The 25,120-nt window shown below is 48.1% G+C and overlaps 1 protein-coding gene across 3 annotated transcripts in view; it reads right to left on the bottom strand.

Moving 5' to 3' along the window:
* MEIS1 (Meis homeobox 1) overlaps nucleotides 1–25,120 on the bottom strand; it is a 207,322-nt gene that overhangs the window by 101,844 nt on the left and 80,358 nt on the right. For 2 of the 3 annotated variants that reach the window (XM_032683049.1, XM_032683047.1), the window contains exons 1-5: nucleotides 5,463–6,409; nucleotides 3,563–3,789; nucleotides 1,817–1,958; nucleotides 1,222–1,272; nucleotides 364–414 (exon numbers count right to left, since the gene is read on the bottom strand). In XM_032683049.1, the coding sequence (XP_032538940.1) occupies nucleotides 364–414; nucleotides 1,222–1,272; nucleotides 1,817–1,958; nucleotides 3,563–3,789; nucleotides 5,463–5,474 (483 nt within the window). In that variant the 5' untranslated portion in view covers nucleotides 5,475–6,409. Of the gene's footprint in view, nucleotides 1–363; nucleotides 415–1,221; nucleotides 1,273–1,816; nucleotides 1,959–3,562; nucleotides 3,790–5,462; nucleotides 6,410–25,120 lie in introns of those variants that run through there. The other variant, XM_032683048.1, reaches the window with a different exon arrangement.

The following is a 25,120-nucleotide window of genomic DNA, read 5'->3' as shown; positions in this document are numbered from 1 at the left end:
CCCCTTCCTCACCATCACCAAGAAAAAACAATATATATCTATTTTTTAATCACAATTTCAGGGGCTTGACTGAACTAACCATTTCGAGTCTCATCTGCGGCACCACAGAACTGCAACTATTTATACAAAGCCAGCAAAGTATTACAATGAACACAAGGCCTGGGCGTTCGAGAGCTCGGTTTTAGAGGCTGAAATTGTAATTAAACTGCGAAGAGAAATGGACGCCAAGATTGGTCTTGACACTAATTACCAGAAAGAAAGACATTTATGCAAATTTACCAGAAGCCTGAACTTCAGCAGTACTGAAACGGAGGAGGAAGAAAGGGGGGGAAGGAGAGAGAGAAAGAGAGAGACAAAAATTACCTTCTCTAATTCCAACAGATGAAACCTTAATACTTGTATGGCTTGAATCATCTGCAAAGATACAAACAACAAGAGTATTAATCTCATTCCTGGATTTGGAGATATTTCCCACAGCCGCCCCGGCCGCACTTTGTAGCTTGACTTTTCTCTAGTAGTAAATAAAAAGTTGTTTTGATTTATGGCAATAACACTAAAACTTAATAGCGGTGGCTTTGTGTGCTGTTTAACGAGAAGCGATCTAGAGTTAACAAAAAAAAAAAAAATCCCTATTGCAACGAAGCAACTGAATTATACGGATCATAAACATTTCTTTAAAAAAAACCCCCAGCTCTCTAAACACCATCACTGGCTCCTCGCTTTGCGAAAGTGGGAGCAGGACTCCTACAGCAGAGGCAGAATATTTATCCTTAAGGAGGGAAGGAAAGAAAGAGAGAAAAGATCTCATTTTTGGTGAATTTGCCACCCGTGCATCTCCAGCCATAGCAATCCTCTACGTTTCCCTTCCCATGGAGCCGCTAAAAGGTGCATGGAGGGGGTGGCTACAGCGGGGATAAACCCACGCTCTTCTTGGGCAGGCAAGCTCACCATCAAGCCCGCCAGCTCCCCTTTGGATGGGGCTTTCCTTTATGTATATCCTTATGGGATTTTTTACTTGCAAGCAACTACCACACCGTATTTACTAGCAAATATAAAAATCACCATCATAATAATTGTAATTCTAAAAAAATCCACATGAGAAATTTTCAATTTAGCACCACCAAACCATCTCTCCAGATGACACAGAAATTTAAAAAAAAAATAATAAATAAATGGGAAGGGAGGGTGGGGGTGGGGAGAGGAAGAAGTGTTAACTCTTACCAAGTTATCCAGTTCAGGATTAGAGGAAAAGAGGGGTTTCTCTGCTCGGATCTAAATATAAGAAAGGGGAGGAGAGGGGGAAAAAAATAATAATAAAAAAGATTTGAAATATGGAAGCAGAAAAAGCAGACGTTATTATTTCTTGCTTCATTACACTGTCGGGTCCATTATGTAACCTTCCGTGCAAAGCCCTGACTGCTGGATTTAGTACATCAGCCAAACACTTGAGCAAGTGAATCAAATATACCGAAAAATACCTACGGAGCTTCTCCGGCAGAGCCCGTCCCGGCTCCCGAGAGTCGCGCAGCGAAACTCCCGGCCAGGCACAGACCGCTCCACATTACCCAGTTTTTTAAGGGGCTGGTAAATGCCGAGATCTCCCGATTAGTTTTTTTGTGTGTTTTGCTTTGGTTGGGGTTTTGGAGTGGTTTTTGTTTGGGGGGGTTTTTTTGCCTCTTGCAGTAAGAGAGGGGGGAGGGGGAAACGCGCATCTTTATCTCAACAGAGACTTGTTTTTCTCGTTACGGATTTTTTTTCCCCTCTTTTTCCTTTTTTTTTTTTTTTTCTTTTACTGTTTCAACCCGGTTTTGCTGACCTGTTTGGCGAACACTGCTATGTCTTCATTGAAAGACTCAGAGGAGCAAACATCGCCTCCCGCTACCCCGGGCTCCCTGGGTGTGCATGTAGCTAATTCACATTTCTCAAAAATCAGTGCTAAAAGAGGGAACAGGGGGTGTCTGAAAGAAAATACAATAGTCACACACACAGAGGGGGGGAAAATATCATAACGAAACAAAAAAAAAAAGCCAAACACAACAATAGTTAGTCCCGCAGCAGCGTGAGTGGGGAGGGGGGCACCCACAGAGGGGGCTCCGGCACCCCCCGCCGCCTCCCGCAGCGTCCCGGCCCCTTCCCGCAGCCGGCCGGCCGGCAGCCCAGCATCTCCCCGGCCTGTCGGCGCTGTCTGGCCGCAGATATTGTTAATACAACCTTAGGACAAGCCAAGAATAAAACCCAAGCCGGTTCCAGCAGCCATTTTGAATTAACTTTCCTTGTCTTTAGGAAAAAAAAAAAAAATTAAAAAATTAAAATCCCCTGGACGTACACTTTCTTGCCTTTCATGCTTTTAATTCCCGTTTTCTGCTGGAGGACTTGCTGGGAGCGAAAAGGGAAAGGAAAAGAAAAAAAAAAAAACACCAAACCAAGAGAAAAACAGAAAAAGAAACAATCCCCATCCAAATAAAAAAAAAAAAAAATAAGAAAAAGCCCCTAAACCCACTCAACACAGCTCTGACCCACTGGTAGGCGCTGGCCTGCCCGGCTGCCTCCCCTACTGCCTGCCCGGCCCTCCGCCCCCCCGGGGCTCCGCAGCCGCCGACCCGCGGGGGGAACCAGGTGCTCCTGGGCAATCCCAGCTTGGAAAGCCTTCCCGGGAGAAAGGCAGCGTGTGCATCTGGTTCCCTCGCCCGTTTAATAATTTAAATAAATAAATAAGCGTGGGCGCACACACACACGTATATATGTATATTTATAACAGGGAGTTCATTTTTTTTTTCTCCCAGGGCTTCATACTCTTTTTTTTTTTTCTTCTGGGTACCGTTCACTGCCGAGTTTTAACCAACCCTTCAGATTTCTGATAACCCGATAAAGTAACCGAACGCCATGAATTTTATTTTCCTCCTCCTTCTCCTCACTGTCCTGAGAGCGATTTTTAGAGGCTCCTAAACTTCCCTTCAAACTCCAGCTGGGCAGATACATTTTAAAAGCATCTGCGACCAGTGTAACCCCATCAGCTCCCATCACAACGGCCTAGAAACCGCTTTACAAGTTGCCACACTGAGAAACATTCAATGCTGTCGGATAAAAAGTTCAAAAGAAATGAAAATTAAAAGAAAAATTAAAAAAAAAAAATAAAAAAGCTGAGAGAAGCAGCTCTCGAGTTCTCTCCTTCACAACGCAAGGAAAGACGAACAAGGTGGAAAGTTGGGCAAAGCGCTTCCAAACTCTCCCTTGCTCCCAAAACTCCGTGCAGAGATTGACCGACCCGGCGCAGGTTGTGCCCTGGGAATATTATTTTCCTCCTCCTCCTCCTCCCCGCGGCGATGCCTGCTGCCCCCCCTACTTTCCCGGGCTCCCCGTACCAGGGGGACCCCCAGCCCTCTCTCCCCACCCTTTAAACCGGCAGTAACAACGACACGAAATTAAGAACGCGGCCCTTCACCGCGCAGCGCTGCCCACATCCCTCCATCTTTCCCCACCCCGCGCACTCACCCCCCCTCCATCCCCCCCACCTCCCTCCATCCCGCGCAGGTTGCGCGGAGCCCTGCGCGGCCAAACCTACCCGTAGATGGCATCTTTATCTCTCTTGAGGGCGTCGTTGACGGAGGCGCCCATGGCGGGGGGCATGGCGTTGGCGTGGGCGGCGTGCGGGTACTGGTGCGAGTGGAGCGGCGGCCCGTGGTTGAGGTGGTGCACGGGCTGCATGGGGCGGGCGCCGTGGGGGTCCCCGTACATGGTGGTGGGGATGCCCACCCCCTCCATGCCGCCGTAGTGGGGCAGCTCGTCGTACTGCGGGGCACAGAGAGAAAGAGGGAGAGGGAGAAACAGAGAGAGACAGAGAGAGAGAGAGCAGAGAGGCGTCAGGGCTGTGGGGAGTGGGCAGTGCCCCCGGCAGCAGCTTCGCTGCCCTGTGTGTCCCCCCACCACCACCCGGGGACGCGCCGCGATCCCCCCGGAGCGCGCCCGGGATCCGCCGCGCCGGCCCCGGGGAGGGAAACACCGCCCCGGGCCGGGCTCCTCCGGCCCGAAACCCTCCGAGTCTGGGGCGCAGGAGAAATAATAATCATCATAACAACAGTAAAATAAATAAAAGTGCAAAAAAAAACCCCCACCCCGCACCAATCCCCATCCCCCGAATCTCCCAACCCCCCTCCTGCGAATGGAAGCGGTTTCCCGGAGTACAAAATCTTCCCTCCGCTAAACTTTTTTTTTTTTTTTTTTTTTTCCCCGCTGATAAGAAGTCAGGTACCTCACACCCAGCGAGGATGCAAAAAACTTCAGCAGCGGCACATATACAAACACAAGGGGGAAAAAAAAAAAAAAAAAAAGACCCAGAACTAGCGATTTGCGGATTTCCCAGCAATTCCACGAGAATGCAACTTTTAAAGCCGAAAAGCTGGAAACGTTCGCCCGGGCTCTCGGGATTTTGGGAATGCCTTCCGTTTTTGTTTTTTTTTAAGGGTTTTCTTTGTTAAAGATTAAGGAGCAAAAGCTACCGCGGTTCCCAGGCAGCGGGGGAAACGGCCACTTTTCATCTATTAAAAGCGAAGGTGTGAATAAACACTTTTAAAGATCCCTGACACTTGCTTGGACCGAAAGAGTAAAAGGCAAGTTGTCAGCAGAGGAACTTTCTTTCCCAACCAGCTCTCGGACGGCGGCAGGCAAATTAGGCAAGAAAACTTCTTTCCAGGACTTTTCTCCTTTCCCAAATCCCTGTTCACCCGACCCCGGCTGATTTATTTTTTTCCTCCTCAAAACTTCAATTCAGGAGGTAGTTGGAAGAAACAAAAAAAAAAAAAAGAGATCGCACCCAAAATAGAAACAACAATACACATGGCAGTGAATGCTGTTAACCTCCAATTCAAATTAAAGTCACTTTCTTTCTAGAAGAGTGTGGGGGGGTGCCCATTACACTGCACCTTTTGTGACAGAATATATACTAAAAAAAAAAAAAAACAAGAGGGAAGAAAAAAAAAAAGGAAGTAAAAGAAAAAAAAAGTTGTGCTTACTCCCAGCCAGAACTTATCTTCCTAAAGTGAAGCGGTATACCATCACTAACACAGCAAAATGCTCAGAGACATGCACACATTCCAATATTTCAAGCACTGATGACTTTAAAAAAGACATTGGTAGGACTAGAGCTACAAAACCAACAAATACAGAGGCTCAGACATATTCACTTACATGCCTGCATGTCATTAATGTATAGAAAGCTTTGCCTCTTCCCTGAGAGCTCCAGGATGGGGAGTAAAAGAATCAAGAAAATAGCAATATACGCAGGTTTTAAGCCTACAAGTACAACTGATAAATCCTCCCACTGCAGGACACCGCTTTGTGCCCCTGTTCCAAAAAGGAGGGAAAAAAAAAAAAAAAAGAAAAGAAACTTTTTTCGCAGCGTCTCTGTCAGCCACGTTTCAATATTATTGCACATTTGAAATCCATTTTTTTTTAATCATACGTACCCTTTGCGCCATCGGCCTGCTTGCTCCCTTCCTACTTCAACTTCTAATATATCCTCTTTAAGGCCAGTGTGAAAAGAAAGAAACGCGAAGTTCCCCCCCCCTCACCCCCCAAAAAAAGGCAAAAATCCCTTAGCGTCGCCAGCAATGGAAGCAATCGAGTAAAATCTTCGGCTTGCTGGATCTCAGCGAAGCGATACGGTAACTCAGCATTAAAAAAGGAGAAAAAAAAAATTAGGAGAAAAAAAAAAATCAACTCTCCCTCCTTCTTTCCTTCTTTTTTCTTTCTTTCTTCCCTCTCTCCCTGTCTCTCTCTCTCTCTTACTCTCTCCCTCTCGTTTCCAAGACAGCAGCGGGGCGAAAGCAAATATCCTTTCCCCAAATCAGTTTTTTTTCCTCTCTCTCTCTCCTTTTTTTTTTTTTTTTTTTTTTTTTAAAGTGCCCCTCAAACCCAACTACCAAGTCTCATGGCTTTTTGCCACTCCGGCTGTCAATCACAGGCGAGGTTGTCAAGGTGGTGAATGACTGATGATGATCCGCTGCGTGTGCTCCCACCGCGCAGGACACCGCGAATGTTAATTTTCGAGTGCGCTCACCCAAAAAAAAAAAAAAAAAGAAAAAAGAAAAAAAGAGAAAAATTTATATATAAAAAAAAGAAAAAATTAAAAAATCGAGGGAGGAGGAGAAGGAGGAAGAGGAGGGGGGAGAAAAAATTAAAAATTAAAAAGGCTCGCTAAACGCGCCGGCTCTCCTTTTATTATGGTTATTATGATGATGATGATGATGATGGTGGTAGTGGGGGGGCTGCTTTTTTTTTTTTCTCTCTCTCTCTGTCTCTGTCTCTCTCTCTCTCTCTCTCCGCTCCTCCTCGCGGAATCGCTCCTAATTCCTCGCCGGCGCCGGCTCGCTCTGCCCCTGCGCGGCCGGCGGGCGAGGCTGGCGGAGGCGGGCCGGGCGCGGGTGCCGTGCGGGGCGGGCGCGGGAGGAAGGGCAGCGGGACGGGATGGGGGGGGGAAGGAGGGAGGGAGGGAGGCGGGGGGAGGAGGAGGAGGAGGCGCTGCCGCCGCCGCCGCCGCTGCCCGAGCGCTGCCGTCCGTCCGTCCCTCCGTGTGTCCGTCCGTCCGTCCCTCCGCCGCCGCTCCGCCCGAGCGCAGCAGCCGCGCCGGGCTGGAGCAGACTGCGGGAACCCGGAAGTAGTGGTGGCCATAACAGGTCGCGTCTTACACAATGCGCTGGGCGGCAGCAACTCCGCCACCGGCGCGGGGGGGGGCGCGCCGCGCCGCCCGCCCCGCAGCCCCCGCGCCTCTCCTCACACACACACACACCGCCCCCTCCCGGCCCTGCCCTCACACACCCCCCTCGCACACACACAGCACGGTGCGTCCGCCCCGCCGCCGCCGTGGGGGCGCTCCCGCCGCCCTTTTGTCTGGCGGCGCCGCCGCTCCGCGCCCCGCGCAGCGCCCCCCCCCGCGCCGTGGCCAGCGCCGCCCGCCCCGCGCTTCTCCGCCGGCCGGGCCCCCCCCAACGCCCGCCCCCCCCGGCGGCTCCCCCCGCGGCCGCCGGCCGAGTGAGCTCACCCGGCCCCCGGCCGCCGCCGCCGCGCCGCCAACGGCCAATCAGCGCCGCGCCGCCCCGCGCCGCGCCCCCATTGGTCCGCGCGGGGAGCGGGGCTCGGGACCGGCGCGCGCCGGGGGGGTGAGGGGGGGTGATCGACCCTCACCCCCCCCCGCTCCATCCCCGTCCCCATCCAGCCCCATTCCCAGCCCTATTCCCAGCCCTGTCCCCTCCGCCGGGCTCCGCGGCCGTGCTGTTCTGCCCTCCTCCCCCCGCCCGCCGCGCCGGTGCCTCCACCCGCCGAGCCGGGGGTCCCGCTGCCTCGCGTCCCCAAAGCACAGCCATCCCTCCCTTTCCCGCAGCCCCGCCGGTGCGGGAGCGGAGAACTCGCCGTGCCCTTTCCTCCTGTACCTGCGGGAGCCCTGCGAGGAGAGCTGCCCCCCGGCACTATCTCATCTCCCCCACGGGAAGAGGGGGAACCCCCCGGCCCCCGGGAGGATACGGGGGGAGTGACAGGGGTGTCCCCCCGCTAAAACCCTCGGGGACGCTGCTCCGCTGCTGCCGGAGCCCCGGGGGCCGCCACGTCTCAAACTTCGGGGAAACCCGTTTCGATGATCTCCCCCACTCCCTCCTTTCCTCCCTCCCGCCCCCTTTCCGCTAGGAACCGGCCTTTTATCCCGGCGAGGAAAATACAGACCTCTCAGGTAAGAGCCGTTTTCATACACTGACTCTCCCCTCCCAACCCACCCAACCGAGCGGCGCGCGTGGGGTTCATCTCCCTGTTGATTTCCCCCGGGAACGGCGATCGGGAACGATTCCCCACCGCAGCGGTCCCTTGCAGGGGGTTGCTTCGACTCAACTCCCAGGGATGCTTCTCCTCCTCTCCCTATCCTTTTTTGCCTTTACCCCCTCCTCCCCGAAAAAAAGAAGAAGTTAGGGGGAAAAAAAACCCCAAAAGGCCCTTTTTCAGCGTCCTCACCGGGCCTTTATGAGCTTAATTCAGCGCAACCCGGAGCCCGAAACACTTTTACAATGTAATTACAGCCCTACAAATTGTTTGCCCAAACCTCATCCTGGATAAGGATTTTACAATTAGCAAACAGTTATTACTCTTAGGGCTCGCTGCGAGGAACTGCTCTGCCCGCCGCTCCGCCGGCGAGAGGCCGGCCAGAATTAAAAGAAGGGGGGGGGAAACGGGGGGGGGGGGCTAATCCGGACAGCAATTAATCGTCTATTAAACGGGGAAAAGTAAACGGGCAGATCCGCGCTATCCCGGTAAACTTCTGCCGGGGCTGATGCGCTGAGCGGCAGCGGGACCCGCACAGCATCTCGCCCCGCCACCTTTTTAGGCAAGGCTCCTCTTTTATTTTTTTTTTTTTTTTCCCAAAACTTGCTGTTTTGCAGGAATCTATTTACGTTTGTCCATGGCGAAAGAGTGAGAGGGGTGGGGAGGGGGCGAGGGGGGGGGGGGGGCGAGGGGGAGGAATAGGGATAAGGGAAAAGCAATGAGGAAAGAGCGAGGGGGTCTGGCGGGAGCGGCGGGCCGAGCAGCGGCCTCGGCGCAGAGCGCGGAGCGCTGCGCACCCTCTGCGCGGCCCCCCCCACCCCGGCTGGGCCTTTGGGGAAGGGACCCTCCGAGCTGAGGCAAAAAAAAGGGCGTCTGGAGAGCGAGGGAGCCTCCTCCACGAGGTGGAATCTGGGTGCATTTGCTTATCGGATAATAAATGAGGCTTTTAATCAGGCCGAATTTCCCAGCTTAAGGAAAGAATTAGTCATACCTAGGAACAATCAAATGGTTTCTAGCAGGCTTCCCTGCCGCCTTCCTAGCAGAGACTGGGGGGGCGGGAGGGGGAGACTGGGGACAGGGATGGGGGCAGAATTAGCATCCAAGTGTGCTCTTTCACCATTAATACTGAAATCTGAAAACTGAAATAGGAACAACCAGAAGAGCCAAACAAACAAGAAACCGCAGAAGAAAGCATTGGAAAAGGCGGCCGGGAGATAATTCAGGAATGCTTCAGATAAGGAAAGGGGGGGAGCGATACGTGCGGAGATACCCGAAAAGTCAGAGCTTGATGGAGCGGTTGAAAAAAGGGATGGAGGGTGGAGGGGGGGAAACCCGAACTTGTTTAAAGCCCATTAAAGGTCAGATCGGGGGGGGGGGGGGGGGGTACGTGTGATCATAAAAGGAGGTTAAACGCGAGGGGTTTAAGCGCGCAGATGAAGCGCAGCGCCAGGATTTGGGGGGTTGGGGGGTGGGGGTGTTTACTAGCTCCCGATGCAGAAAAACAAAAGAGCGACGGGTCCGTCCAGAGAGCCAGCCCGGGGACAGCCGGGGCTGCCCTGCGCCCACCGCCGGCACAGCCCGGGCCCGGGGAACCGCGGGGGAACGGGGGAACCGGGAACGGGGACTGCCCGCTCCCCCCCACGGCCGGCCCTGACGTTTGCAGAAGTTATGGGGGATTTTGATTAATTAAATGGACGGCTTCATAAAATACTTCCCAATAAAATTTACGGATGTCTTAAAACTTTCGAAACACACATATATATATATATATATATATATATATATATATATATATATATACATATATTTTAAAATAAAATTAAGTGGGAAATGAGTTACTGGCCGCGATTTTTTGTGACTTCAACGGTGACAGCGGTGACAGCGGCGGGAGTGAAGGCACCCGCACACAAAAGGAGCCTTTCAGGGACAAAAGTTGCGGCGGCTGCCAGGTTTCCCCCGCGGTGGCACCTCGGGGTAGCCCGGGCAAGGCAGCACAGAGCCGACCTGAGCCTTGCCCTTCCTATCTCACACTACTAATAGACAATTTCAGCCTAAAATCCCCAAAATAACCGCAGAGCCCGGCAGCACCATAGTGTCGGGGTTGTTGAGGTTTTTTTTCTTTCACAATTTAGGCGCTACAAGTTCATTTGGGTTAATTTGGAAGCGCTGCTCCGCGCCGGCGTTCGCGCCGGTCCCTGCCTGCCTTTAGCCCATCTGCTCCCCGCGCTTCTGTACTCCCTGCCTATGCCAAGCCCTCTCTCTTGCCTGTTGATATTCCTATACTTCTCGTTGCATTAAATAATAATAACAATAAAACAAAATTGCTGGGTAAAACTCTGGCTGCTTAATTAAAAAAAAAAAAAAAAAAAAAAAAAAGAGGGAAAAGCCGCTGGGCTGTTCTGCATCCCAAGGATTGAGCTGTTGTGCCGTCTACTGGGAGACGGGAAAACTACAGCCAGAAACGCTTCCAAATTTTCTGCGAGAGAAAAGTCCAGTTTTCGGCAATTTAGGGGGGCCGGAGGCGCCCAATTGCTCGGTAGAAGAAGAAAAAAGCGACCCCGGACAGAAAAGCCGTCGAGACAATTTTTTTTTTCTTCGGCTACACTTGTAAAATTGTATAAAACTTCCACTTTTAAGTGTTTAGGACTTTATTGACTGCAGAGCGCGAAGCGATGATATGGTAAAGATGGTTTGAGTTTACCGATGCGAGGCAGTTGGACATTAGCTAAATATGTAGCACAGGGTGGAAATTTTTTAGAAGAAGAAGGGGAAAATACTTGCAAATTGTTTAAAAACTTCACCAGCCGGCTGCAGCTCGTGGGCAGAGGGAGAGATTCCAATCCGGGAAGCTCCCACACCGAGGATGCTCTCGGAGGGCAGCGAAGGCAATCACTTTGATGCCACTATTTGGTTGGGTATCAGGAGGGCAGTTCACGCCAGCCCAGTGTTAGTCCCGGCTTAGAGGAAACAATAAAGTTACTGTTTTAAGTTCCCGAACCTTTGCCTGTGCCCGAGACGCGGGTGCTCTCATGCAGATGCAGCTGAGCTGGGTAGTTCCCCTCCCTTCTCTCCCTGCCCACTGGGATCTCCGCTCCCGTGGCGCCTGGGATGCTCTCCTCAAAAATGCAAAGTTCAAGAAGAGATTAAAAAAAAAAAAAAAAGGTTTTACTTTGTTGTGTTTTTTTTTTTTTTTTTAAATACCTTTAAAAAAACCCCTTGACTTTTGCTAGGCGAGGGACGCAGAGGGGCTGTGAAATGCAAAGCCTCTGTCATATTTACAGAGAATGTCAGCAGCCGACTGGACATGCAGATAAAAATCGAGTGGTCTACGTGAGCTACAAGGAGTTTTTTAAAGCAAAGATCTCTAAGCGCCTGTTCTCAGTCCACACATATGCCCGCACGTAGCCTAAAAAGCCGGAGACACCCACGTAGATGAACAATAGTGGGTTTTTTTCAATATGTTAAATAAAGGTACAAGCAAACCCTCCTGCCACTTGTAGCGGACCAACTCCGACAGCTCTTTGCCTTCAGAGCCACTTGCTAGAGTTCAACAGAGGGTGACATTAGCCTAAAATATTCGATACCTTTTTTTTTTTTTTTTGGAAACTTTCCCCACTTCTGCTGAGCTAAATTCAGCTCCCAGTTCGTCTCTGTGGGTAAAACTGCTGTCTTTGAAGGAAACAACAACCTGCCTGATGGGGATTTTTTTATCAAGAAGGTATTACGGATACTTTCCTCAGAGTACATAAAGCGGAAATTAAAGCAGAAATCGTACTTCTGGTATAAGAAGTCGAACGCCACTCTTCTAAAAAGTTGAACAAAGTATTTTACCCTTTCAAATGAGCCTGAAAATACTTGCGACATTGTACGAGAAGCAAATTAGCGAGTAACAAAAAAAAAAAAAAATCAATTTGAAGCCACAGGGAATTGAATATTGGTGTCTGATAGTACCTCGGCTGAACTAGAGCAAAGCGGAGTTTTGTCAGAGCTTTTCAATTTGATGTTTCCCTCCAAACTAATTTTCACTATTGCTCCATTCCTATTACCTAAGCCCGTCTGCAGCTCGGCTAATGAGCCCATTACAGCATTATTTCGGCGTGCCTCTGATGCCGATTGCAGAGGATGGGCATTAATAAGAGAGGGGATCTGGGGCTGTTCAGCCTGGTGGGATGGGAGGGAACCCGAGGCTCTCTTCTAGCGCGGCACTCACGGAGAGGGAGCTTCCCGCAAACGATACCATCTAGGAAAATTTGGGTGCAAATCACTTACGCTTTATAAACTGGAAAAATTAAAGGAAAATAAGGAGCAAAGCTCTGTGCCCGGCAGCGCGGTGCGGAACGGGGCTCGAGACGCTCCCGGGATCCCAAGCCCCGCCAGCACCGGGAACCGACCTGTGCCTGGGGCTGCGAGGGGCTGGGGAGGCAGGGGAGCGTGTCAGGGTCCCCGCAATCCCCCACCCCAAGAGTTCGCCAGCTGCTCGCGTCTCCCCCCAGGACAGCCCAGCCCGTCGTTATCTGCATCTGGGGGTGCATTATCACGGGCTTTTGCATAATTGCATATTGACTTTACTAAATGGATCTGCGGAGCTATTTAAACATCCCTCTCCTCAAACCCGCAAACAATTCTCTCGGTAAGAAAGAAGAAAAAAGGGAGGGGGAGGAGGGGGCTGCGAAAGAGCTTCTAGTTGCTCCTTCGTTTCGTAGCGTTTTGGGCACAAGTGGTTCAACCCTAAGCGATTTGGACCCAGCTTGGTGCACGTGTGTGCAGGCAAGCGGAGGGGACCTGCAGCAGCACGGGTGATAGCAGGATGGGTGGCTGTCATTCACTTCGGGGTCTTAGAGGTGAGTACATGGACATACGTGTAGCTCTGAGCTCCCCTGGATAATTTTTGGCCAGCTACGAAGGCTGCGAAAAAAGCCTATATGGGCACGTTGCGTGTACACGGACATGAAGGACCGGTCTAAGGGCAACTTAGAAAAAAACTCTCCTCGCTAACCATTTTTTAAACCTCCCTCCGAGGAGAGGCACTCAAACGCGGCGTTCCCCTTTCCCTACGGCTCCCCACTCGCAGCAGTGCCACGCCAGCCACGTCAGCCCCAAAACCACAGAGCTGGGCTTTGCCTCCAAGGACAGGCGTGCTCATCCTCCGCCTGCGCTGCCCCCGCCCCTGCCGCCCCTCTCCATCCTGCAGAGGCAGCTGCCCTCGCCCTTGAGCCTCGCAGGGGAAGGCGGCCTCCTCCGCACCAAGGCTGGGTCCCCAAGGCAGCAGCTGTGAGAAGCAGGCAGGGAGGGGGGAAAAAAAAGGCGAAGGAGAGAAGGAAGGGGGACCAGGGAGGGAGGCAGTGAAAGCTGCACTTTCCTCCGAGCAGAGCAAGCGTCCCCTCGGAGGGGCCCCAGACCCAGGAGCTGCCTCCCGAGCCCTGGGCCTCCCACAAGGCAGCAGCAGCATCGCCTCCTCCGCAGCCCTGCAGCCACGGTAAGGGCAGCCCCGCATCCCGGCCTGGCCCTCGACTGCTCCACGCCGGCCTTGCAGGTCTGCGGGGAGGGGCTCGTGCCCAGGCCCATGTGCTGGTTTCAGATGGGAAACTCCAACGATCCGGGGATTCAGAGCATCCCTCATGATGACACGATGCTAATGGTCACTTTCTGTGGCTTGGTTGAAGGGTCCATACAAAAGATCTGCAGGTATCTGCAGATCTCAAAGGAAAACCACAGCCAGAAGAACTCACCAAGATGCATCAAGAGAATATCTGCTTCCAGCTTATCCGACTGAGCACTTTTTTTTACCTTGAAGACTCTACATTTACCTGAAAAGCTGTAATTACACTTCAAAGAAAATGCTTTCCTGCTCTTATCCTCAGCTTACTTGTGGGAACAAGATAAGAAATCAGACAGACACCCAAACTCTGGAAAGGGAATACTTTTTACATGGAACCAGAGAAGCATCTCGTACAGCCATCAGCTCAGCTCTCCTGCATTTAGCAGTATTTAGACCAAATAAGTACTCTCTATTTTAACTAAGAGGGCTCTTAGCATGCTTTGAGGAGGACTATCCTATATTCAACTTTTCAGTTCAGATTTCCAAAGATATTTTGTTTCTTTTCTCAGCACTACAGTGACCACAGTCCACAGAAAATTTGGCACCCCATTTCTGCCAGGGATATAAACCATCTTTAGCAAATGTGGACATTGAGCCACACTTTAGGAGCTGCCTACCAGCCAACTCTTATTGAAAGTCACTGGGATTAAGGGCCTAAGTCACCTTTTGAAAAGGGCTGTACTTTTCTGAAGGCAGGTATGCATCGTAGTACACGTAGACATGACCAAAGTAGCTCTGAATCTCTCTGTGGTGGAGCCAACAAAAGCATGTCAGCAGGCTATACCCACCTAAGCAGTTCCAGGGGATTTCAGGGGCACTGAATTCTTGGCCTCACCCCTCTTCTTGCCTCATAACATTACTTTTATGACTCTCTAGTTGCAAACATGATCAGAAAAGAGCCAAGTTTATGAGATAACATACATATGCACTAATTCATCTATGGCTTCGGACCCCCTCTCCATTTCTACCATCCCTTTTAGTCTGATCTTCCTCGAGTGCATCCCCTGAAATGGGATCACTCATCCAAATGCTATGTGACAGCTTGTGGCATGGGGGGTGCCCCCATAGCAGCTAAACATCTTATGAGCAGGTGTGCCTGACAGGAAATCCTCATCACACAGTCAGAGCTCTTGAAGCACAGAAAGTTTTCAAGGGAATTGACCAAGAAACTACGTGGTGGCACAAGAAGCAGAGCTGAGGTGCTTTGCCTCTTGGGCCTCTGCTTAAAGACAAGCTGTTCCCACCCCTCTCTTCATTAACTCACAAATAGCAACTTTGGACCTCACCCAGGTCTCTCCCCCCGCAGAATATCTTGCTTAAATTATTTTTCCGATATCATCCAAGATCATATTTTTCCTTTTATGTTTCCAAGCTGAAGTTTATTATAGTTTATTATAGTTGTCTGCATTGCTGATCATTTGTAACCCTTTCTATTATTTTCCTGCCCTTGCTAGTACTTGAAATGCTTCTTATTTCAGTCCCCATCAAATTTTAGTACTGTACTGCTCACCTAATTTTTGTACCAAGCCTGTTCTGCTTCACTTTTATTCTCACCGAACTTGAGGATGCTGCTGCTCGCTCTCCTTTGCTGTACAGCACCACCAGACCCGCTTTTTTTTCATTCTTTAGATACACAGTTTGCCTCTCTGCTGATGAAGAGACCCTCACCGGGTCTAACCAGTGCCAGCCACATTGTCCTTACCATTAGTGTTACATTTCTAGTTATTCTTGCTTCTTCTCAAAGCCTTTGAAGTCGTGTAGAGACAATTTGATTCATTAGTACACTCAGCCTTGCAGTAACTCTAGCTTCTGCTTTAGTTTCTGTATTAGAAGCACATGTTGGGTCTATAAGTTAGGGGAAAGCTCCACCATCTGTCTTGCCCACACAGTTCAAATTCTGCTTTTCCTCACTGAACTTGAGTGGCTGGTGGCTTTCTGCCCTGTGTTTCCATACCTAGGAATGCCACCTCCTCCTCCCTCCCTACTGGTATTGACAAAGTCTTGTGAGCAATATGATTTCTCTTTCTGTGTTTCTCCAGACTTGAAGTCTTTATGGCAGTTGAATATATTTGCAGTTCCCTTCATGGTTTTTCAGAAGAGCTACAGTCATCCCAAATGTTTCCTTACTGGCTTCACGTAGGCTGGGATCCATCAGCAGCACTTCACCAGACATCCTTGTGTTGCCTTCATCGGCCTTGTTGGGTCAGGAGGCAGACAACTGCCTCATTTCTGCTTCCAGCCATCAGGATGCTGGGCAGGTTCCTCCATGAGGGGCGACCCAAAGGGGTCTCTTCCCTTCTTCATTCAGGTGGCTCCTCCCAGAGCTATGTGCCACACACTATTCTCAAAAAGAGACAGCATTGGCATCAAGCATATGAAATGTGGTTTGACACACATTCCTTGCTTAGTCTTCTGGTCTGTCCTGCTGCTGTGCTTTGTCTCCACAGAGTGTAGCTCCCGGGTCTCCCCCTCCACTGATTGCTATTTCACTGCCTGCTGAGTTCGTGTGTTCCTCCAAACACACCATGAGACCATCACAAACAGCCACTAACTCTCAGAGGAACTTTACCTCATGAGCATGTTAAAAACTCCAGTGTTTCAAGTAAGAGACCTCCTAGGAAAACTCCATCGTGGGACCACTTGCTGCCATGGGCATGTAGTTTATTCCATTCCCTCTTTCCACTTTCCAGTGCTTTTTATTAAGTTCTTCTTACCTGCTCGTCTCTTAATATAGATTTTGTTTAGGATGCCAAGCCATCCTGCCTCAAGTTTTCCCTTGGATCTGTTCCCTGCTCCTAGCCAAGGTTGTCTATGGATCCTGCTTTGAAGTTCTGTGACACATTGGCTGCAGTAGGTGACTCTTCCCTTGGCTGACATCATCTTGGGAGTCCCTCTCCAGCAGGCTGGGAATCACATTTGCCTCCACTTGCTTTGATCAAGATGAAATCCATTTACAAGCGCCCGATGAGGCGGCACAAACAGGTCTGCAGGTTTCTAGACAAAACTAATCGATATAAAAATATGCCAGCTTTAACTTGAGTCCTTAAACTAGTAAAGGTGATAGAAAGCCCAGAATAAAAATAAAAATTAAAAAAAAAATTCTATTTATGAGCACTTTCTATTTGTTTAGCTCAAATGAATCATCAAAATAAATGTAAGATTTGGTTAAATCAAAGTAAGTGTCCATATAGGGGTTTACCTCTGTATTTTAAAGAGTGAATTTAAAATTACACTTTAAATCACCTTCCTGCTTGGAAAAGGCCCTTTTCCAAAGACCATCTGGGCCTTGATTATGAATGGTGTTCAGCTCCAGCAGGTCTGGGTGAAGACAGTAGAAGCAGATGGATCTCAGTGATGCTGGAAATCAGCCTCAGCCTCAGCACCTATGGCAATTCTGCCTGCACGTCCTTCAAACCCCAACAAAACCTGGCTTTTAATGGCTGTTCCTTGGAGCTGAAGTGGGTGGTCTCTATGTTATCAAAGTTCATTTTTCTTTGCGATTATATCATGAGACTCTGTCTGTGTTTGCTATTTTCCCTAACTCAATAAGCACAGCAGTTGTCTAGGTGTAAAAATGAGGGGTTTCAGTCCAAAAGATTACCTATAAGTTTTCCCTTTCAAGTATTTACAACTATTGAGGGCTATGACAAATCATCTTCAAAGTAAAGAAAGAGAGGAAAGAAGAAGAGGGATTTTGCAGTCAAGTGACTTTGTATACTCCTTATTTTCTTTAAAACTTCAAGTCCTGCCAAAAGGAGGACAGTTCTGACTTCGGACAAGGCATAGAAAACAGTTTGAAATAAAATACATTTGAAGCATTAGTGAAGTACCTTCTCTGTGTGCCTAGTTCTTCATTTCTCACCTGTGTCCCAGTTTCCTCTGGTGTCTTGAATCCATGTGTATGCCAGATGTGCACTGGCACTTGTACGTGTGCCACCTGTGCCCCAACACACATCCTCCTTCCTCTGCAAAGCCATCCATCATGCCCTCAACTTCTTACCTGCAGGAGGGGGATAGCTGGAATTTATTCTGATACTTTCTTCTTTCGATTGGTTTTCTTTGCTGTTGAGTCTGTAATTTAGTTTTGCTGCCACAAATAGTTAACTCCAGAGTGGGAAGCTATGAAAAAAATCCCTGAATGTATTTGGCTATATCAACACAGCAGACGGGTTTTGATATCCAGGTTTTCTTTCACCTGCAGGACCCAGAGAAATGATGGGTTATGAAATACCACCAGGACATCGGCAGAAAGGTTACCTTGCCAAAAAGAGCATGCAGGCTCTCATGATGGGAAGAAAGGTCTGGAATAAAGAGAATTTGAGCTTCAGCATCACAAGGCATCAGATAACTAAGCTGGTCCCTTCACTTTCCCACCCAGTGCGATCTTATTCCCAGGCTGGTTTTATGTCAGCACAGGGACACAAAGGCAGAATTTATGTCCACTAGTGTGCATTAACTCCTGTCCTAACCAGTACTAATTATCGCTAATTATGTGGGACAGTGTTAATTCTTTTAGCGGCATTACCGCTGGCCTTACACTTCTGAAAGTGCCTTTGGGTGAGGCAGCTCACTTTGAAAAGATATTTATGTGGGGAATAAATATAGAGTAGCTAATACACTGTAAATTTACACCACTGGATAGCAGGCTTTAAACTCCCTAAAACACAGAGGTCTCTGGGCATGAAGACAGACAAACCCTTGAGTAAGAACTACTCTATAGAAAAGGTGGCAGGATCACCCTGTGTGATCTTGGGAAAGTAATTTTGATCTGGCACTTCTATTCTGTGAAATTGGGAAAATAATATGTCCTTGACACTCTCAGGGGTCTAATACTTGTTTTCCCTACCTTGCCAATCATTCTCTTTGCTTTTAAAAAATATTCTCCAAACCCTAATTGTTTTTATGTGTTTGCAATATAAGACATAAAAGACATAAAACCATCATATTTTTCTATACTGTATTTTCCCCATTGTGCTGTACTGTTAACATGAGCACTTTGCTGTGCAGAGGCTTGGCCATTTGCTGAAAGGATGAATTAAGACACGTAAAAGGCTTCAGCATTTTGTCTGAGTGGCACCATAGAGCTGGAAGGTATCATTAAGCCAAATGGTTCTTTTCTGCAGGAGTGAGAAGCCCAGATATTTTTCAATGGATTAAGAAAAACTGTTCCACATTCCCCTGTGACCTCATCCTGCAAATATAGGGTAGGAGGCCACAGCTTTGAATCACCAAATTCCCTTCACTCCCTTTGGTTTGTGTCTTTCTCCCCTGACTTCTAAGTCAGGGTTCAGCTTGGAAAGTCAGGAGACATCATTTGAACCCGGTCCACCCTGCCATCAGCATCTCTGCAGTTTAGCTTGATGGGTTTTTTCCAGAGTCTGGACAGTCTTCATGAGGCCTCAGCAACATGGTCCTGGGTGGATTTGTTGATGTGGTCATCTCCTTCGGCAAGAACACCAAGTCAGGAGGCTTTGCTAATGTCTTGTCCCTTTGACCCCAACAAGGGGTTGGATCTGTCAGATCCATGGAGAAAGGCCAAAAATCATCTCAAAGGATCTGGTTCATTCACTGTAAGAGAGTTTAAGTGGATCCTTGATGATTCCCAGCTCCTGTAAGTTTTCCTTAGTGGCAAATCACGGTGTCAGGGGTGTGCTGGTGCTGACAGATGAATGATGTTTCCAAATTTGCCGGTGAAATGCTGACTTGGTGCCCTGCCAGGCAGCACGAGCTGCCACTCCACCACATAACCAGTGCAAGCAGCAATCCAGGCTGTCTCTGACTCTGAGGGTTTCCCATCTTTGGATGGGCCGTTTGCCCACAGGTCCCTCCTTCAGTCTCACTGGCAGTCGATGATGTTTTTCCACCTTCTCCCATCACTGGAATTTCATTGCTGCTGGCTCTTCCCTGGTTAGTGGGTGGACGGTCCAGGTAGACGTGGCAGCGCTGTGCCTGAGAGCCTGCTACTGGAGTGTTGGTGCACTGATGATCTCTGGAGCTTCTGAGAGATGATCTCCATGTCTATATTTCCTTAAGGCATCCCAAAGAGATGTTTCTCCTCTTCCCTTCCAGAAGTAGTGGGTTGGGAACCCTTTCCACTCACCACACTGGAAACACTTTTTCCAGCCTTTTTTCTGCTCTCGTACCAAAGCCCATGTCAGGCCTGGGAATCTCCAAACTCAGGCAGGGTGCCTCTTCCCCAGGCTCCTTTATCCAGGGCCTGTGTACTATATTTGGGGTTGATTTCACCTTTTCCCTTACCATTCAGCTATTTGGAAGCATTTTTGTAAATGTTTCTCTCAACAAAATGTCCAGTAAGCTGGAATCAGATGTACCACAAATGCTTTTTTAAGTAAGTTATCTTTATATCTGCAGATGGATGCCAAGGATCTTGACCCTGCATAAGGCAATTATCCATCTGCTTTTTGGGTTTTAGGTGAAAGAACAGGAGACTTGTTTGTCCAAATACAGCAGTATGCAAACATACATTAGTGCTGGGCATGGACATTTGGCTGTCTCCTCCTCTGCTCTCCCCTCCTACTTTTACAAATAAAAGGCAACATTTGGCCTTTGCGATCATATTGAACTTTTGCACTCATTTCTTTCTCAATTCTTAAAATTTTAGACTTGATTAAAAAAAAAAAAGGGGGGGGGGAGGGAGGCTGCATTTTCAGCAAGTTATTTTCCTTTTCCACTTTTCCTTATTTGCCCATGACATTTTCTCACAGCAGTTCCCTGCAAACCAGCGCCTGCAAAGGCTCAGGTGAGGGGAATGGGACAGCTAATGCTCCCACTTCCTCTAGTTTTAACTCTCTTACAACTGTACTGACTTCAGCAGAGTAACTCTGATTTATGGGGCTGTAAGCAGTGGGACAGACCTCTGTCCTTCCCTACTCCCTGCCGGAGAGCCGGGAAGAGACAAGCAGCTTCCGAGAGGCTTGTTGGTTTGTGTTCATTAACAGCAGCTGTCAGACAGCTCTCACTGAAGCTCCCCATTCTTTCAAAACCATCACGGTTTTCTATTTCACATAGAAATATGCAGCAGTTTCGTTTGTATAAAACCTGCATGAATAAAAATTTAATCTAAGGCTATCACCGCTCTAACAGCAATAATTTCTCTAAAAGGCTCAATACAAAGAATACTAAATACTGTCTATAAATAAGATTGTATTTAATAGAGGAGAGAAGCAATTTAATAAGCTTACTAGTAAAGTCTTCCCTGCCACTTTCAACCCCAATATAGGTCTTTTTTTCCTGAGCAAAACTGGCTTGTTACAAGGAAAACTCTTGCCCCAGTAAACTGTGATTTTTTAAGATGAAGTCATTCAGTTCTAGCTGTCCTGTCCAAAAGGAAGAGGAAAAATATCTACTTAAAGGAAATATTAGTTAATCAGAGGACATCCCTTTCATAATAGAAGCTACTAAGGGATTTAAAAGCACATTCTAATTATAATAGTTCCCTAATTATCTGCCTAACATCTCATTTTTCTGTCTAATACCACTTTTAATTATATAGTACCTTTTTTTGCCCATCACACAACTGAAGTACTCTATTTTACTAGAAATAAATCCTTTTAACTGGCGATGTCAGGGAAGAAATATTGTCATTGCACCCTGGAACGTGCACGCTGTCTGGGAGGGAAATGCCTTGCCAGTGGTTTTGGATAAAGCTCCTGGACGTGCCTTTTAGAAACAGTTTCATTTAAAGCTTTCCAGGTTTCCTCAAGCAAAATAAAATGCTCTAAACCACATGGCACTCTGCAACTGTGTCCGGTTGCAAAAGTTTTCACATATTTAGCTTTGTTTTCCAAACTCTTGCAGCTTGGCCTCCCTTTCACCGATGTTCGATGGGATCCTTGCCACCGGCTGATGGCAGAATAGGATTTGGCCTTTGAACCAAGCCAACATGCAATTTGCAGAGAGGAAGCAATATTTGAGCTGTGTTATCTATGAGCATCTGGTCATCAAGATCTCGCTCAGTGATTAGAGAGCCAAGAGGAAACCCTATGGAGGGGGGAGAGGAAATCCCGCACGCGGGGTTCCCATTTCCAGCCCCACCATGAGTTTCCTGCCCTATCCTCAAGCAAATCCCAGCTCTCCACTTCCCAGGACTAAAAAAAAAAGTAAAAATAATTACCCTTCAGGGAAGTTGTCAGGCTTAATGGATGTTTATAAATCGCTCGAACAAAAGGTGCTATGTCAGTGAAAAGTGCTCATCCCGATGATTATTCAAATGCTCATTAAAATGCATTTTGCTCCATCCTTTCCCTTGGTTTGTGTGGGAGGCAATTGAAAGATTTAGTCTTTGTGGGAAAGCAGAAGAGCTCGAGAGCTTTCCTTTGGGTGTGGGAGTGGCAAGTTTGGAGTGTTAAGGACCTCTGGCATGCAGGTAGGGTTTCATCCAAGGCCTTTAGGCTCCCATCCAGGCTGCAAGCTCCAACAGACACAGGACTGGCAAGTTCCCTCCAGGAAGACAAGCCAGTGATTAATGGTACCAACCCCTGCTCAAATTTGCATGTATCATTTCCTTAGCTTTGCTCCTGATGGAATTAGGGATCATCCTTTAGCAAAAATTATTCTTAATGTGTATTTAAGCATTAAAAATGAATATACGTGTGTGATAAAACTTAGGGAATAATTTATAAACAGCTAACATAACCTGAGATATGGAATAGCAGGCTGCCCTGCAAAGCTGTGCAAATGCATGTATAATGCCAGGATGCTTCTTCCCTCATGGATGTTTCATTATGTCTCGCTGACCCCTTCGTGGCAGTTCGGTCTGCCAGGGTCTGCTGGCATTTCCAGGTATTAAAAGCTGAAGAAGACACGGTATATCTTTATATTTTCACTGCATCAGACAGCAGCTTGGCACTGAGCTGGCAGTCTAGACATAGTATTTTTCATCCTCTGCAGCTCCATAAAGCTTCGTGTGCAACCGCATGCCCTCAAATAGCACCCACGATGAACAGTAACTTTTTTATCTGCTGACTTCTGAATCAGCAGCATTAGGTCTGGATATGCAAAGTATGTATTTCCTGGGGAGGAGTTTCTATCCAAAATGCAAAGAATTTTGTGCTTTTTGGTCAAAGAGCCTCTGCAATAGTTAATATTGCTTCCAATTACAGTGCGTTACTTGCTCCTATCATCATGTTTACATGATGGGAGATGCTTTTGCAGGGCATTGTGGCTGCTCCCAAACTCAATTTTCTCCACTTGCCCTTACAGTTGTCACACAGGGCATCAGTAGTGACTCCTCCACTACCTTTTTGACTTCTTTTTTTCCCCTCACTCAGGGGAGGCTTTTTCTGTCTTGTCCTTCCTCATGCCCGGCAGACCCTTGCTGCCACTGCAGGCAGCTGTTGGGAGGAACTCAGTCTCCTCCAGTGTATTGTACAACCACATGAACTGGCACTTCTTGCATCTCCTCTGCAGAGGCTGGAAGAGACCATGCAAAGCATGAACCGGGGTGAGTCAGGCTCTGTGAATTTCTCTCCCCTATGCAAGCCCAGTCTGAACCTGATCATACCCCAGCCTTTCCTCTGTACCCATCAGCAAGCAAAAACCATGCTTGGTATCACCTTGTGCTCCACAGTCAACCAATAAACTGCCAGGTTTCAAGTTTGTTTGGTTGGGGGTTTTTTGAATTTTAAAAAATTTTTTAGTTTATTTTTTTTTTGCAGCTGGTGCCTTTTTCCCTCTGGTACATTTGTGCCTTCCTTGTGTTACTCATGTGCTGTCTGATCTGTGTTCTTTCAGATTTTGAGGTTGTCTTCTGTACCTGCCCCTCTCTCATCCGGGACTTGGATGTGATGCACACCAAGGAACTGAAGGAGGGGGCAGGCTGTGTCAGTTGGAGCTTTCCTGCCCTCCTCTTCTTCCTCCTGACTTGTCTTCATCCACTGACCACTGTGGCTTTGCACCAACTCTACCACCTCCCAGCAGATGGAAAGAGATGCTTTTGCTCAAATATTGCCTAGTTCATTCTTCTTTAATAAATTGTTGTTGTTTAGTTTAATTTTTGATCACTTTATTTCTTGGCTAATTCAAACAACCTCTGCTGGGCATACCATTCATGAGACTGGCTGCTCTTTTAAGAGATTTATTTGATTTAGTCAATTTTACTGGTAAAGTGAACTTCTTCAGCATGCTACCCTGTGCAGAGGGCTGATGCTCCATGAGACTGGTTAGCCCCAGGACAGGGGCAGCATGACCTGACAGGACAGGTGGACTGATTATAAGAGTATGTGGGGACAAATCCAGTCACATCAGCATCGCCAGGACAGGCTGTAATTGCTTAGGAAAGGCCTAAAGTCCCTGCATCCCCTAGCAAATCTGCACCTGCTGTGACACTCCAGCTAAATCTTGCACATGCCAACGCACACATCCTTCCTTGTCGAGTAATTAAACGCAGTGGGCAAATGATGGAGGAGCAGGAAAGTGGGGATACTTAGCACTTTGAGCAGGGGACAGGAATTTTTCTTCCCATCCCCTTCACAAATGTGTAACAGAAATGTGATAGTCACTTAAAGCAAAACTTCCTTATAGATTCTCAGCACTGGCCTAAATTTCAATTAAGGTGCTTGACTTGGCACACAACACTTTGCTAACACAGCTGTGCTTTACATCCCATATTTAAGGGCTGAAAACCTGGATCCCAGCTCCTTGGATGCCTCACCTCACTCTTCTACAAGAAAGAGCTGTAAGACCTTGTAAGCTTTCCTACCACCCTCCCCAACCCTCAAGTCTGACAACTTTAAATAAAAGAAGATGTTAATAAAATTATTCTGGTTGGTACACAATATGAAAGGTGACTTCAACTTTGGAAGACAGAGGCATGTAGATGATATTATTGACAACTGAGGAAGAGAAACAATAGATCTTCCTGTAATGCTACGTTGCTGTGGCCAATAGGATATGGTAAACACTGATGCAGGCTTACCTGCTACTTAATTACCCTGAAATCATCCCCCATGTAATTCTTATCTTTGTGTAGAAGCCTCTGTCCTACCAATATTAAGACCCAACAGCATTGTCCCACAGCTGACACTTGTCTGGAGCAAGGCTCAGAGCATGCTCTTCACAGATCTTGGACTGAGCCTCAGTCAAACTGTAGGGGCAAAAGAGCCTTACATGGACTGGGACGAGCTTCTGCTTAAAGCTTAAAGATATGTCTGGTGGGGACACAGAGGCAGGTACAGCAAACCCCACAGCAGCAGATGCTACAAAATCATCAAGAACAGGAGCTGAAAGTGCAAACAGCTAAGGTCTTTTATGCTGAAACTTCCCTCTCCATCCCTACAGCTTTCATCCCAAAACAACAGTAGGGGAGGGAGCCTTCGGTCCTTCTCAAGGTCTCCTCCTTTTCTTCTGCATCCTCTTGACCCTTCTCTGCCAAATCTCTTGAGGCAGTTTGAGGTCATTTCCTCATCTGAAAAATTACTGTTAGGGACCAACCCTTCAATTTGTTCCAGGACTTGAGGAGTGGGATGGAATTCTTTCTTACCATAAAGATATTTAAACAGAAACTCTCTTGGCAGAAATGTATGGGTTTCCTGGCCCTATCTACATTTGGATAGGTTATGTTACACAGGATGATGCAATCCTTATCTATCCCAACAGAAGTACAAATTAAGAAACTCCTTGTTTGTTCTGATGGTCAGACATGCTTTTCTCAGAGATTGCAACTTATTCTATGCTTTTGTTGTTATTAGTCATTATATTCTC

Source organism: Chiroxiphia lanceolata, chromosome 3, assembly GCF_009829145.1.
Source record: "Chiroxiphia lanceolata isolate bChiLan1 chromosome 3, bChiLan1.pri, whole genome shotgun sequence".
Classification (NCBI taxonomy): Eukaryota; Metazoa; Chordata; class Aves; order Passeriformes; family Pipridae; genus Chiroxiphia; species Chiroxiphia lanceolata.
The sequence above is the reverse complement of the archived record's forward strand: the minus strand, read 5'-3'. Positions and strand labels throughout refer to the sequence as shown.